Here is a 13,166-nt window from a genome sequence, read left to right on the forward strand (position 1 = left end):
AAATTCTACATATACTCAGGTTTGTTTTGTTTAAAATATTTATTGCAGAGGCAGAACATAGTTTGTGTTTGGTGTCGAGGCTCCGACCTCATCACTCCTCACAGTTTTAATTCACATACAGAAATTTGAGGAGTATTGGGATGACCACTGCTCCTTGTATGCTCTGGTTGGTTGGTCTGCCTTGTCTGCACGTAGACAAAACCACTGGCATATTTTTATTTATAAGCGTATTCTCGGTCTGCTTTCATCCTACCTACAAAGCTACGTACTGGAAGTTACCATCTTCGCTCGCAGGATTTACACCTTCTAACCATCCTTAAAGCCCGTACTGAGTTAGGGAAAAGGGCGTTCAAGTATGCTGCTCCCTCTTCTTGGAATCGGTTGCAAGATACTTTTCCTTGAATGTTTTTAAAGGTCGTCTTAATGATCTGGAGGCAGAAATATCTGACTGTAGATGTTTTAGCTAACTCGTAATGTCCTTTTTGATCGCTTTGTTGTTGATGACTTATGACAGATTCTGATGAATGGTTCTTTTTGTGATTCCTTTATTTATGTTCATTGTTGTTAAGTGTTTTATGTCTGAAACCCTGTAATTGTGCTGCTGCCTGTCTTGGCCAGGACGCTCTTGTAAAAGATATTTTTAATCTCAATGAGACTTTTTCCTGGTTAAATAAAGGTTAAATAAATAAAAAAGGACACACTTAACCCCCCAGTCTGAGCCTACAGGTGGATGCTGGGGTGGTGGTGGGGCTGAAGAGTGCAGTTCTGGTGCAGGTCAGAGCTGGTGATGACAGAGCAGAGGGAGAGACCAGAAATCTGTCAGCTCAAATAGACGGCTAATTAAAAGAAGGTGTTGTCAGCTGATTGTGGATAATGACGCATGTCAAGTGTGAAATCAGTGCAGCTCGAGGTGACTGCCTGAACTAGCTCGCAGGTGTTGCCTCATCAGTTATAAATTAAGGATAACAACCCCATAACGCTACTGCACAACTCCTTAAGCCTCAAGAAAAATTATATAAAAACAAAGTAATCCTTTTAAATAAAAGAGAGGGAGAAGCAAAAAAAAGATCTGTCTATACATTTCAGTATGTCATGTGAAAAAGAAATCTGAAATAGTGCTGATGCAGTGCAGTCTGCCCCTCTTTGTAGCACTGCAAGGAGCTTAGCTTCAGCACATACTGCACATATTGCTTGACCCAGCTCTCATTACTGAAGCCACCGTGCCTGTGTGGGATCTTAGGCTTAAAGTGTCAGAGGCGACGCTGATATTCTGACTGAAGGTCAGTCTTATAGAAGCTGTGGTCAGAGCCTGAAACTATCTCTGCATGCAGCGAGATGCTACAGCGACACAATGAAAGCTCTGGTTTTGTAGTTTGTCAGAGTCCAAACAAGCCTGTGGCATTGTCAATATGTCATATGCATCCTAAAAATGCTGAACAAAAAAACCCTTATTTCTCACTTGTTGTGTTTGCTTCCTAACTTGGAGAAAAAAAAAGTCTCTGTATCCCTGAAATATATGTATCATAAAGCTGAAAGTTGCTCAAAATATTAGGTGATTCTCATCAGTGTATGAGCAGGGAGCATGAGACAAACAAAGCTTTAGTGTAAGTTTAGACGACTATTTGCCTTCACGGTCTGGTCTCTTATTCTGCAATTCAACAATTCACTTAGCAGACGTTTTTATCCTAAGCGATGTACATCAGAGAGTAAGTACAACCGTCCAAGGATCTAGAGAAAAGAAGAAACAACGTCAGGAAGTGCTTTTTCTTAAAGGTGCAGAGGGACTCTGCAGATCGAATGGAGTTAGGAAGTTCGTTCCACCACCGGGGGGCGACAGAGGAGAAGAGTCTAGTGAGAGACTTAGGACCCTGTTGTGAAGGATCCCTCTCATGCACGCTTACTCACATTTCTGCTGTCATTCGTTCGAGCATTCATTGGACAATCAGCTGTGACGTCAGCTTTGTACTCATCTAACCTATTGCATTCCTCCCTCATAGTCAGCCTATCATCGTTCTGCTCCCCTTTTAAATATGTTTCTTTCTCAGCCTTTAGTTCCTTCATGCCGATGTTTTCGCCCCTTCCACCACCCCATCACTGCCCGTCCTCGCAGAATCATCATCCATCAATTCTTCACCCATCCTGTCTCAACAAGTCATCAGCTTCACCACCACCAGGGTCTGGACTCCCTGTGGGGGATTTATTCTGCTGGCATTCAGAACAGACATTCTCCAAACACAAACCCCCCCCCCCCCCCCAAGCTCCAAGCTCCAAGCTCCAAAGACCTTTTATCAAGACACATTTCCATGTTATCCATTGTAATAAATAACTTTCTTTATTCACTTGTGTCTCCTGATTGAAGAGGGCAGCTCAGAAAGACTCAATTCAAAAGTTTCTTTGAACCATAGTCTTCAGATCACTTTCTCTTTCTTCAAGGCCTTCTTCAAAACCTTGTGCTGAAACACATAAGCGTTTGTTTTTTACAAAGTGAGCCAAACAAACTATTGAAATGTTTGTGTTTTGTCCTCCTAAACTTGGAACTTGGTATATGCTGCCATCATCAAATCTTTTATACATATTTGTAACTTTGGCTTACTTAGGCCAACCTCCTGCTACTCCAGATGTGCTTCAGACACTGAGACACAAAAAGACGGACAGCTTTTGTGATTGGAAGAGAGACCAGGCTCTTTTCTCTGTTTACAGTATGTATGTGTGTGTGTGTGTGTGTGTGTGTGTGTGTGTGTGTGTGTGTGTGTGTGTGTGTGTGTGTGTGTGTACAGTGTGTGTTTGTGCACAGTGGTGTAGTGCAGGGTATACTCACTTATTGTTAAAGGTCCCATATTATGCTTTTTCTGGTTTTATATGCTCTTTAGTGTGTTTTACATGTGTCCTGTGCATGTTTAGGCACATCTATGTGCAAAAATTCAAAGTCTGCATAAACGCAGCTTCTCCTACCTCCTCCTGTTAGCTGTAGCATTAGCTGCATGTAACGCTCGGTTCTAGCCCCCCTCGATAAAAATTTGTCAGTCCGACGTCATTGTCAGTGTGAGATCACTGATCTAAGTCCATTGGCTCGTTGTGGCAAGCCCAGCAGCTCATGTTGCACGCCCGTTAACTTCTGTAGCATGCCCACGATATGACGTAGCCTGCGGTAGCACAGTAGTGCTAATGTGCTAATGTTTATGCTCCCCTCGGACGGAGCCAGTGGCTGCATTCCCAATATGGTAAAAGAGGCGGGACATTTCCGAGAACCGTGCTGAGCAACTGACCAATAACGACAGAGCGGATCGGCAGACCAATCAGAGCAGACTTGGCCCACATGGGTCTCTGCAGTCTGGGCTCAGCAGAGCGTAGCTGACGGACTCAGAGCGTAGAGGGAGCAAGGAGGAGCAGTACATGAAAACAGACACTTTTTTCGGACTTTAGCTATTGTGAACGTACAAAAGTAGATACATAGATTAAATATACGAACCCCAAAAAGGGCATAATATGGGCTCTTTAAGTCTCAATACGGTATACCCCAGTCTCTATCTCCTCTGGTTTACACCAATGATTGATTGACAATATTCTGCACAGTATGCTGCATTTTTTCCCCTAGGATGGTGAAGGGATGACCCTTCTCTGTCTCTAATTGACTAGTACACACTAACTCAGTATGCAAGAGGAATCTCAAATGTCACTGTTTATACCAAGGCTGTTTATTCTCTGCTAGACGGGTCACTGTCACAAAAAAATGGGGGGGAAAATGAAGAGTATACTCACTTCTTTAGGCTCTACTACACCACTTTGTGTGTGTGTGTGTGTGTGTGTGTGTGTGAATATGTTGACCTTGCCCTTGTGCTACTATATAAAAGCATAAATGTGTAGGTCTTGATTCATAATGTTAGTGACCCTCTTCAGCTGTTACACCCACTCAGGTTTTTTTATTTCCTTTTGGAAAGTGAATAACAAGGCCTCATTAACTCACCGGTGCTGAGGTCTTTATACTCCTGGGAAAAGTGCTCATTCTGGTGCACCCACTCCCCATTGCATTTGAAGAAGATCTGTAAGGCAGGTAAGGCTCGACAGCGCAGCTTGATGGGATTGCTCTTCACAATGTAGGCGTCCTCTGGCTCCTGGATGAAGTGGGGCAGGGTACCCTGGACCGAGGCTGCTTCAGGAGGAGGATCTCCAGGAGCACCTGAAAAAAAACAACAACAAAAAAACCCTGGTTAGCTTTTCATCCCACTCCTCTCTTAACAGAACAGCTTTAAAGTCAACTGTTGCTCCTCTTTCAAAAACAAAATGAATGTTTCACCTTGATACACAATCCAACTGTGGAAACACTTTAAATGCACCGTGTTTTACCGACAACAGCACAAAAGCAATTTTAAATGATTGCTCAGTGGGAAATCTTTTGAATTCCACGTTTTGAACTTCAAATATTGTTGAAAGAGTGTGCACCGAGCACAATTTGTCCTCCAGCAAGACTGTTCTCCCCCCTGAGCAATTTAGAGATGACTGAAATCAGAGCAAGTGGAGAGGAATATGTAGGAGGCTGATTACCACAAGTGTTGCTGTGGAGTCTAAAAAAACATCTAATCTTATCCACAAGGCTCGGATTCTTTTCATCCGATCGAAATATGTGCCACCGTCTTTCAACGATGCATTCACAGCAGGTCGCCCCCTTTCCTTTCACCTTTACTAGAGCTGTTTTCATATATGCACTCTTAAGATATTCTCCTGACCTGGCTGTTCACATATGCTCCTCACAGCTGGAGAGTATCCCTGTCAGACGGGGGGGGGGGGGGGGGTCACCCGAAGTTAAGACAAAAAAACATGCAGACGGAGCAACAGACTCTGTTATGTGATGCTATAATGAGAATATTTGCCTTTGTGCTACGTGTAGTTCAACAGAATCACAATTTCAACAACAGAGCAGAGAACAACATACTGGAGAACAGGAAACAATGAAGCCGTTTAATTTTGTAAACCGAGATGGTAGTGGTCGCGTCTATGAACTGACTCCAGTAACAGGATATAAACGTCACTCCCCCCTCCTATTGGCTCGAGCTGAATTCTCCGGAGAATATCCTGCTGTCTGTGCAGGAGAAACTCCGGGTGAAGTCCTAATGAAAATTTCGGCTGTTCGCTTTTCCAGGAGTTTGTTAAAGTGTTAAAGCCCTATAGGATATACTGAACACCATGACTAGCCTTCCTCATGAACAGGGAATCAATCCAGGCACAGGTTTGGAAAACAACAATGTCCTGAGAGGAGAGAGCACAGCGAGCTCCGTGGGGCTGTGACAATAAGGAACAGGATGTTTGTGCTCTCTCAGAATTACACATCAAGCCCCATCAAGGCAGCTCCAGCTAAGCTATTCAGTGCAGCAAAAAGCCAATGAAAGCTATTATGACCCCCACCATCAAATCCAATCCTGTCGCCTGAAATCGAATCAACCCTCCAGCTACCTCCTACAATCAATGCTGTCCTTGTTAAATGGGGAAATGAATGGATGCAGGTGTAACGAGAGGCCACACATAAAACAAACAGGCAGAGAGGTGAATAATGGAAAAGGAAAAGATGCTGACGTTACCAACAGCAGGACAGGCAGATCTTTATGATATTGTTGCAACATGGGGCTGCATTAGATATTTACTATTATATCCAGTGGGCTTCATTCACCAAGCGTCTTAAGAACAGATTTGTTCTTACTCACATTCGACTGCTGCCCGGCTCGGGCACGATGACTGGTATTTCATTGAAATCTCAGTATGAAAGTTTTCATTACAATATTTTGTTTCATAATTAATACAACATTTAATACATATTTTTAGGATAATACAAATCTGAGTGGCCTTTTAAATTAAATAACATAGACATGACACTTCAGGTCACATACATTAATTATGTTTATTACTTCTGCGTCTTTTTGTGTTCCTGTGTAACCGTTCCTCACCCTGCTGAATCAAACAGTTTGTTTTCTGCTGACCTCCTGCAGTAGTACCTCCACTTCACCACACCTCAAGTTTCTTCTCCATTAGGAGTCCGGTGCTCCGCCGGCGCCATCTTTAGGCCTCGCCAGAACCTTATTTTTTGATTCCAGCTTGTGTTTCTGTGAGTCTGCAGGGCCCTGCACTCATGCCCTTTTATGGGCATTAGTGGGCGGTTACCTATGCTAATTCCACTTATGAACACGAGATAAGAACACAGCTGCAAACCATTCAGTCATTTAAGAAAACGTTGATGAATCTGAAGGAGAGTCTTCTTATAAATCTTCTTGGTAAATGGACTTGAGCTTATGTAGCTCTGACTACTCAAAGCGCTCTTACACCGCATGTCACACCTACGCAGTCACACACCTGAAGTGTAACCTGAAGAAGTAACTAAACCCATTTATACATATTCACACACCACCGAGGAAGCAGCGGGAGAAACTTGGGGTTAAGTGTCTTGCCCAAGGACTCACCGGACATGAAGCTGCAGGAGCTGGGGATCGAACCCTCAACCTGAGGTACAGCCGCCCTGTGACAATATAGCACAAGTATTTCTAAATGTAATCAGCTGAGGATATAGTGTTATATTTGATCAGATTTTGTAATGCTGCTGCACTGCAAACGCATTTTGGTTGTGTTTTTCGATACAATGATAATGAAGTGTCTATCCTATCATATCCTTCTGATCACCTCTGCACTTGTGGTTTTAAAGCCCAATCTGCAAATATTAAGAGTTGTCAAAATGTCAGCTTTTTCAAAAGCTCTGCAATGACATTCATTACTACCACAAAGTGTTTTTATGTTTCATTTCTACAATGATTGAATATGAATGCAAATTTATCGGCTGAGGTTAACAAAGACCAGGTTCCAATATGAAGGACAACTGTGCTTCTATTAATTTTTTCCTTTCCTTAATTACTTACATTTTAATAGAAGCATGCATGTGCTGACTACAGATCAAGGAAACAGCCTTCAATGCTTTCACATATTCTAACATAGACCTGCTAATAAAAGAGAAACACCATTTCAACACGATCTACAGCACTAACACATGTAATGTTCCTCCTCTACTCTTATAAGCTCATTTCTGCTATCATGAGAATAGCCTGCTCTTAAAGAGCCCTGACCCCCCCTCCCCCCACCCATGCCTAACATTTCTATTTGGCATAACAAATGATGATGCATCATGTCCCTCGCTCTTAACGTTCAAACATTCAGCACACTCACAGGTAGCAGATAATTGGAAACAAGGTGATGATTCACGCTCCATAAACCTGGAGCACAGGCGCTGGCTGCTCCACTCGGCTGACAGGTGCTCATAAATATCCGCCTTAATGAAGGAAATGACTCCGGTGCCAATAAGGCGCTTATTTCCTCATTATGCAGGTTAACTTCAACACTCCCTCTCTCACCCTGTCTGCTGCCAGTCACAGGTTTCCACCCGACTCACCGCGAGGCTTTGGTGCAGTGGACCTGCAGCTGATGAATGACCTGAGTATCAATCTGCATACAGAATACAGATGGAACCAGAGATCACTGAATATCTCCCGTTTTGTTTTTCAAAAGTCTTTTAAGGCAACCCGTAGGTAAGTGTCCATACAACGTCTGTTTACAGCTCCCATGTACAGGAAGGGGTGTTGTTCATTATTCAGCACAGATAAGGCAGCAAGGAGAAAAGCAAATGAGATAAATATGAAAATGAATGAACATATAAATCTACACAAAGACAAATAGATGCACTATATCTAAGTGAATCCAGGGTAAGTAATATATCCGGTTTTTGACAGGATTTCTTGGAACAATGACAGAACGATCTGAAGGCTGTCCGTCATTTTGACTGATTGGAATATTGAGGTCGATCAATCACATCAGGCACTGTTAAAATCCTTGGAAAAAGGAAGTAGTTATACGCACATCATGCAGGTGCAGGGCGGTACAAAAACAGAAAACTGAGGAAGTAGAAAGGCCCTCACACAATTTTTTTTTATCAGGGCTGGGCACGTTAACGCGTTATTTTCGCGTTAACTCATTAATTAATTATCGCCGACAATTATTTTATCTCGCATTAACGCAGTTTTTATTATTTATTTTCTTATTGTAAAAGTCTGTTGCTCACTGGTTTTTATTTTGTAAAATTCCATCGTGAGCGAGCCTAGTATGTTGCTTACTGCTGCGGCGCTCACAGGAAAGAGGAAACAGTTTTGCCAACTTGGCGACTTTCTCGCTAAATCTGGCGACTTTCCAAACCCCCTTGGCGACTTTTTTTGTCAACAGCTACTAGCGATAAATCTAGCGACTTTTTCTGGTGTTATTGGAGACTTTTTTGGTGTAAGAAACTGACGTGAAAGCACGTATTGCTCTGCAGTTACTGTCCTCAATGAGCAGCGGGTGCTGCCGTGAGCCCCTCCCCCTTCCAAAAGCTCTCACAGGCTGTCAGTCAGAGAGCAGAGAGGAGACCCACACCACTCTGCGTCCAGACTGCAACCAATGCAATAAGCTTTAGTTTTGTATTTATTTGCTTTGATTACATTGTTTAAGTTGAGAAGTACATTTACAATAAAAGTGCGCTATACACTACTTTTGAATTCATTATTGGATTTTGCGTATAACAATGCGATTAATCACGATTAATCACAGGAACTCATGCGATTAACGCGATTAAAACTTTTAATCGTTGCCCAGCCCTAGTTTTTATTAATCACAACATTTCAACCAGAGGTCTTCTTCAGGTGATAATTATGGTATTATTAAAATCCTGCAAATAATTAAAGTGATGTTTACAATGCCATCATATGACACTTAGGGTTTAGTGTCTCGCCCAAGGACACATGTTGCTGCAGGAGCTGGGGATCGACCCCCCACCCTCAACCTTCAGGTTTAGAGATGACTATTTCTACCAATGAGTCACAGCCATCCAGAGGAACCAGAAGCTGCATCAGTCTGGAAAGCTTGCACAGCAGCTCTCTCTTTCCCTCTCTCAAACACACATGTATTAAGGAAGGTGTGCAGTGATTAGGGGAAGCGAACGTTCTTTTTGAATTAAGGTTTATTTTCGGGCTTTTAAAGGACTTTATTTTAAAGATAGGACAGTGGATAGAGTCAGACTTTGGGGGGGAGAGAGAGAGTATAGGGAATGATATGCAGGGAAGGAGCCACAGATCAGATTTAACCCTGGGCCGCCCGCTCAAAGGATGATAGCCTCCACAGCCTCCATACATGGGGCGTGCACACTAACCATTAGGCTACTGGCACCCCAATATAATAATATTTTGTGATATTGTTTTCCATGTTAATATCCATTAGCCCTATAATAATTCCAGCCCCTCCATTTGCAGTTCCTTGGCGACGCTGCTGGATAGAGCTTCAGAGGGAAAGGTCAGAAAGATCATTTAAATCAGGAGGCTGAATCTTTTGGGGACTGGGAACAATTAACAGTTAATTTCATGAGATTAGAATAGTTCATTTGTATCGATGTTATTGGCATGAGAGCTCTTAAGGATGGATCATACTTGAGTTCACGAGCCTCTAATCAGATATATAACCCGTGTCCAAAGTTTTCTCAGATGGATGACAAGTCTCAAGTATCAAGAAGCAAAGCAGGTTCTGGATCATCACTCACTCTCACTACACTGTTCACTATATGTAAATGATGTTGAGGGTAACACATTTAAAAATTCACTGAATCCTTTAAATCTGGATAAAAAGAGCTATAAGGACAATTCATAAGGAGCATATCATGATCATACTAATCCACTATTCCTAAAGTCAAAATTATAAAAATGTACAGATACTGTATTGTTGCATTTCAAACAACAGAAATAATGTTTAAAGCAAGAAATACGCTTTTGGGAAATATCCAAGAATGTCTCAGGGATCAGGAAGCAAACCACAGTTTGAGTGGATTATTGAGTGGATGTTCACAAGGCACAGGGAGGAAGAAGGGGTTTGACTTTCACAAGGTGTCTGGAGGGATTAATGTTTACATGTTTTGAAATAATGGATAAAAAAAACCTGTCCGGTGGTATCTCTGTCACGTACTGAAGAAACACAACCTACTTAGTTTTGAGAGCTTTATGCATTTATGTTTCCTCAAACTAGTTTTTAAATGTATCAACAATCTGGCCCCTGAACGTCTCTCCAGATATGTTCAAAGACAAGGACAGAAACAGGGAAACAAGAAGCACAGTGGATGGAAACTGCAGCATATAACGAGAGAACGAGCAGGGAGACAGGGAGGCTGTGATTGGTTCATCAGATTGGTGCCTCGTGGCAGACATTGGTCAAAGTTTTTACAGGCTTACTTATTTATGAGTTATTAATTTCTGTCAGGACCTAAAGACAATTTCAATTTCATCTTAAAAAAGTGGATCTGGAGAAAATTACCAACCCTGCCTTTAATTTAGAATTATATTACAAACAGGAAACTAGCTCAAAAGATGGAGGTTGAATACGTTTTTTTACTTCTTCCCACTCCTTCCCAGACATGTCACTTAAATAGCTAAGTGTCTGACAATCTGTTCTGCATTATACTTTCCATGTCTGTTTTGTTCATGTTCACCTTGGTCTTTATGCTACATGTTTGGAATAAAAAGTCAAATCAAGTCTGCCCAAAGTTCAGTCGTCTGATTGTGAAATTATAACGGTTCTTTCTTGAGCAGATAACAAAGCCCTGTTATTTAAAATGTGTTGCACTGTTTATTACAAAGAAAGCTTCTATCAATTCATTGTGCTAAAAACAAAATGCACAGGTGTGAATAACAAAGAGCTTGACTGAATGTGATTCTGTAATGATTCCTGTTTTTATAGTTAAATGATGCCAAACAAGATTGTTCATGGATCAACTGGCACTGGTGTGTGATACAACCCATTGTCATTACTGGATTGGCAGCTGGCCTCAGCATCTATCTCTGCAAACCCGACTAGAATAGAAACTGGAAGAGAAAGAAGAAGCTGACAGCACTTCCTGACTGAGTTGGACATTACTATTTCACACAGCCACTCCTCAGCCCAAGTCCGTTAAAACCACACTTACTTTCTCCCGCATCTACGAGATCACTGGTGTCTTGTCATTGATTTTTTTTTTTTTTTTTTTTTTACACGGCTGAGGTAGGCGGAGGGCGAGGATGAGTAGCGTCAGCAGTGTGAGGATCGGCTTTACATGGTGAGCACCCTCTCAGCCTTTCAGCGGGAGTCCTCCTCATTTAGGAGGCAGGGAGTCAGGATATGTCAGACTAATCCTTGACACCGAGGGAGAAAGAGTGGCTGAACAAAAAAAAACAAAAAACGGAAAAGGCTCTGCACATCATGGCAGCATGGGAGACTGCGGGGTGAACTCCAGAGTGCAGGCTCTGAAAATACAGAACGACTTTGTAAAGACACTTCTATGTATGACGCTTGTTGGTAAATTCACTTGCATAATATATTCTTTCACACTTACATCACTCTGTAATTTAAAACTGTAATGAAATGTGATTCAAATTACACAGGGCCAGAATTGTAGCATGCTTACAGTGGATATGTAACCATCCATCCATCCATCCATTTGCTTCCGCTTATCCGAGGTCGGGCAGCGGTCACAGCAGGCGCAACAAGTCAACCCAGACTTCCCTCTCCCCTGTTTTCCAGCTCCTCCTGGGGGATTTCAAGGCATTCCCAGGCCTGTCGGGATATATAATCCCTCCAGTAAACTCTGGGTCTACCCAGAGGTCTCGTCCCAATTCGGTGTGGACGGAAAACCTCTAAAGGGAGGCGTCCAGGTGGAATCCTAATCAGATGCCCGAACCACCTCTAAAGGCTCCTTCTAATGCAAATCAGCAGCGACTCTACTCCGAGCTCCCCGCTAATGTGCGACTAAGCTCAAGCTCTCAGCCTGTCGTTAGGTTGACTGAAAGTTAGACTGAGACAGGATTTCCAGCATGGAGACTGCTGCTGATGATCCTCCAGAGCCCCCTGCAGGAACAGATGGGGGACGTCACTCAGGCTTCGTTCATTAAAGCAAAATCCACTTGTAGTGTTTTTGAACATATATTTGGGTAACCTGAGTGTCTACTGACCCACAACATGTGAAATAAACCCATCCAGTCCTTTGTTTGTGGTCTGCATAAGTCTTACAACACAGAGAAAAATGCTCCGTCTCAAATTTGCTTTCCTTGTGATGTCACAGTGGGATTCTGGTAAAAAAGAAATCCCCTCCCCTCCCCTGATATCTCCACCCATGGACTCCACCCCCAGCCTAGAGAAAAACTTTTGTGCAGGTCCGCCATTTTTATTCCCGCTGTAGCGAAAGAGTACCTGGAAAACTCAGGGGGGGGGGCTCATTTCATTTAAAGAGACACACACACCAAAACGGAACGTTCTGAGAGAGATGGTTTATACAGGGTCACAAACCTCCTCTGGTGCTTGATTCATGTTATATTTTGACCAAAGCACAGCACAGATGTTTCATTTAGACCACAGGGGGACTGTTTGAAAAGGTGGAAAGGGGGATAATATGTCTTCTTTAATATTCACAGTCTATGGTTACTACCTCCAAAGACGGTACAGAGAGGGGAACACTTCGGGGGGAACGCCTCCTCGACATTCAGACTGGATGTGAAACATCACAGGGATGTACGCTTGAAACGGCAGTCTGACATGGCTATTGTTTACAGATGCACATTGTGTCCCCACCCTCCAAGATGCTTCTCAGCAAAGCCTGTTTCAATGCCTGAGATCAATTTTAAAAGGTTGAATGGTATGTAAAGCAATCACACTGCATGTGTCCACTGTCAGGCACCTGGTGAGCCTGGAGCTTGAAAGCCTGGCTCCCCTGTGATTACACAGCATAGATCTGGAACTGTGTCAGTTATAGGTTGTTTCTGTTAGATCCTCCTGTTACACCAGAGGCCCAGGCTGCCGTACAGGCCTGATTGACTGAGACAGCCTTTGACAGTTATTGACAGGCTGCTGCACTTCCCAGAAAAGGGCAATGGAAAACGAGAGGGGGAGAGATTTAGAAGAAAATCCCCCGGCAGGGCTGCTGAAAATATCCTGTTTTTCCTCAGTCTGGGAGAGCATGGGATTCTTTATTTCCTATTATTTGGAGATGATTCTACATGAAAGAAGAGTTGATAATTGCCTTTTTCTCTAATATCATATATCTGTAACCAGGACTGTCAGCATTACCTAGTTCATTATTAAGGTCTGAAGGTAAT

At 42.8% G+C, this 13,166-nt stretch overlaps 1 protein-coding gene across 1 annotated transcript in view; it reads right to left on the reverse strand.

Moving 5' to 3' along the window:
* The window catches only part of unc5db (unc-5 netrin receptor Db), a 147,087-nt gene that overhangs the window by 70,024 nt on the left and 63,897 nt on the right, over positions 1–13,166 (reverse strand). Inside the window, exon 2 of the mRNA XM_061037359.1 lies at positions 3,965–4,177. Within this exon, the coding sequence (XP_060893342.1) occupies positions 3,965–4,177 (213 nt within the window). The remainder of the gene's footprint in view (positions 1–3,964; positions 4,178–13,166) is intronic.

The sequence above is a fragment of the Labrus mixtus genome, chromosome 5, assembly GCF_963584025.1.
Source record: "Labrus mixtus chromosome 5, fLabMix1.1, whole genome shotgun sequence".
Taxonomy (NCBI): Eukaryota; Metazoa; Chordata; class Actinopteri; order Labriformes; family Labridae; genus Labrus; species Labrus mixtus.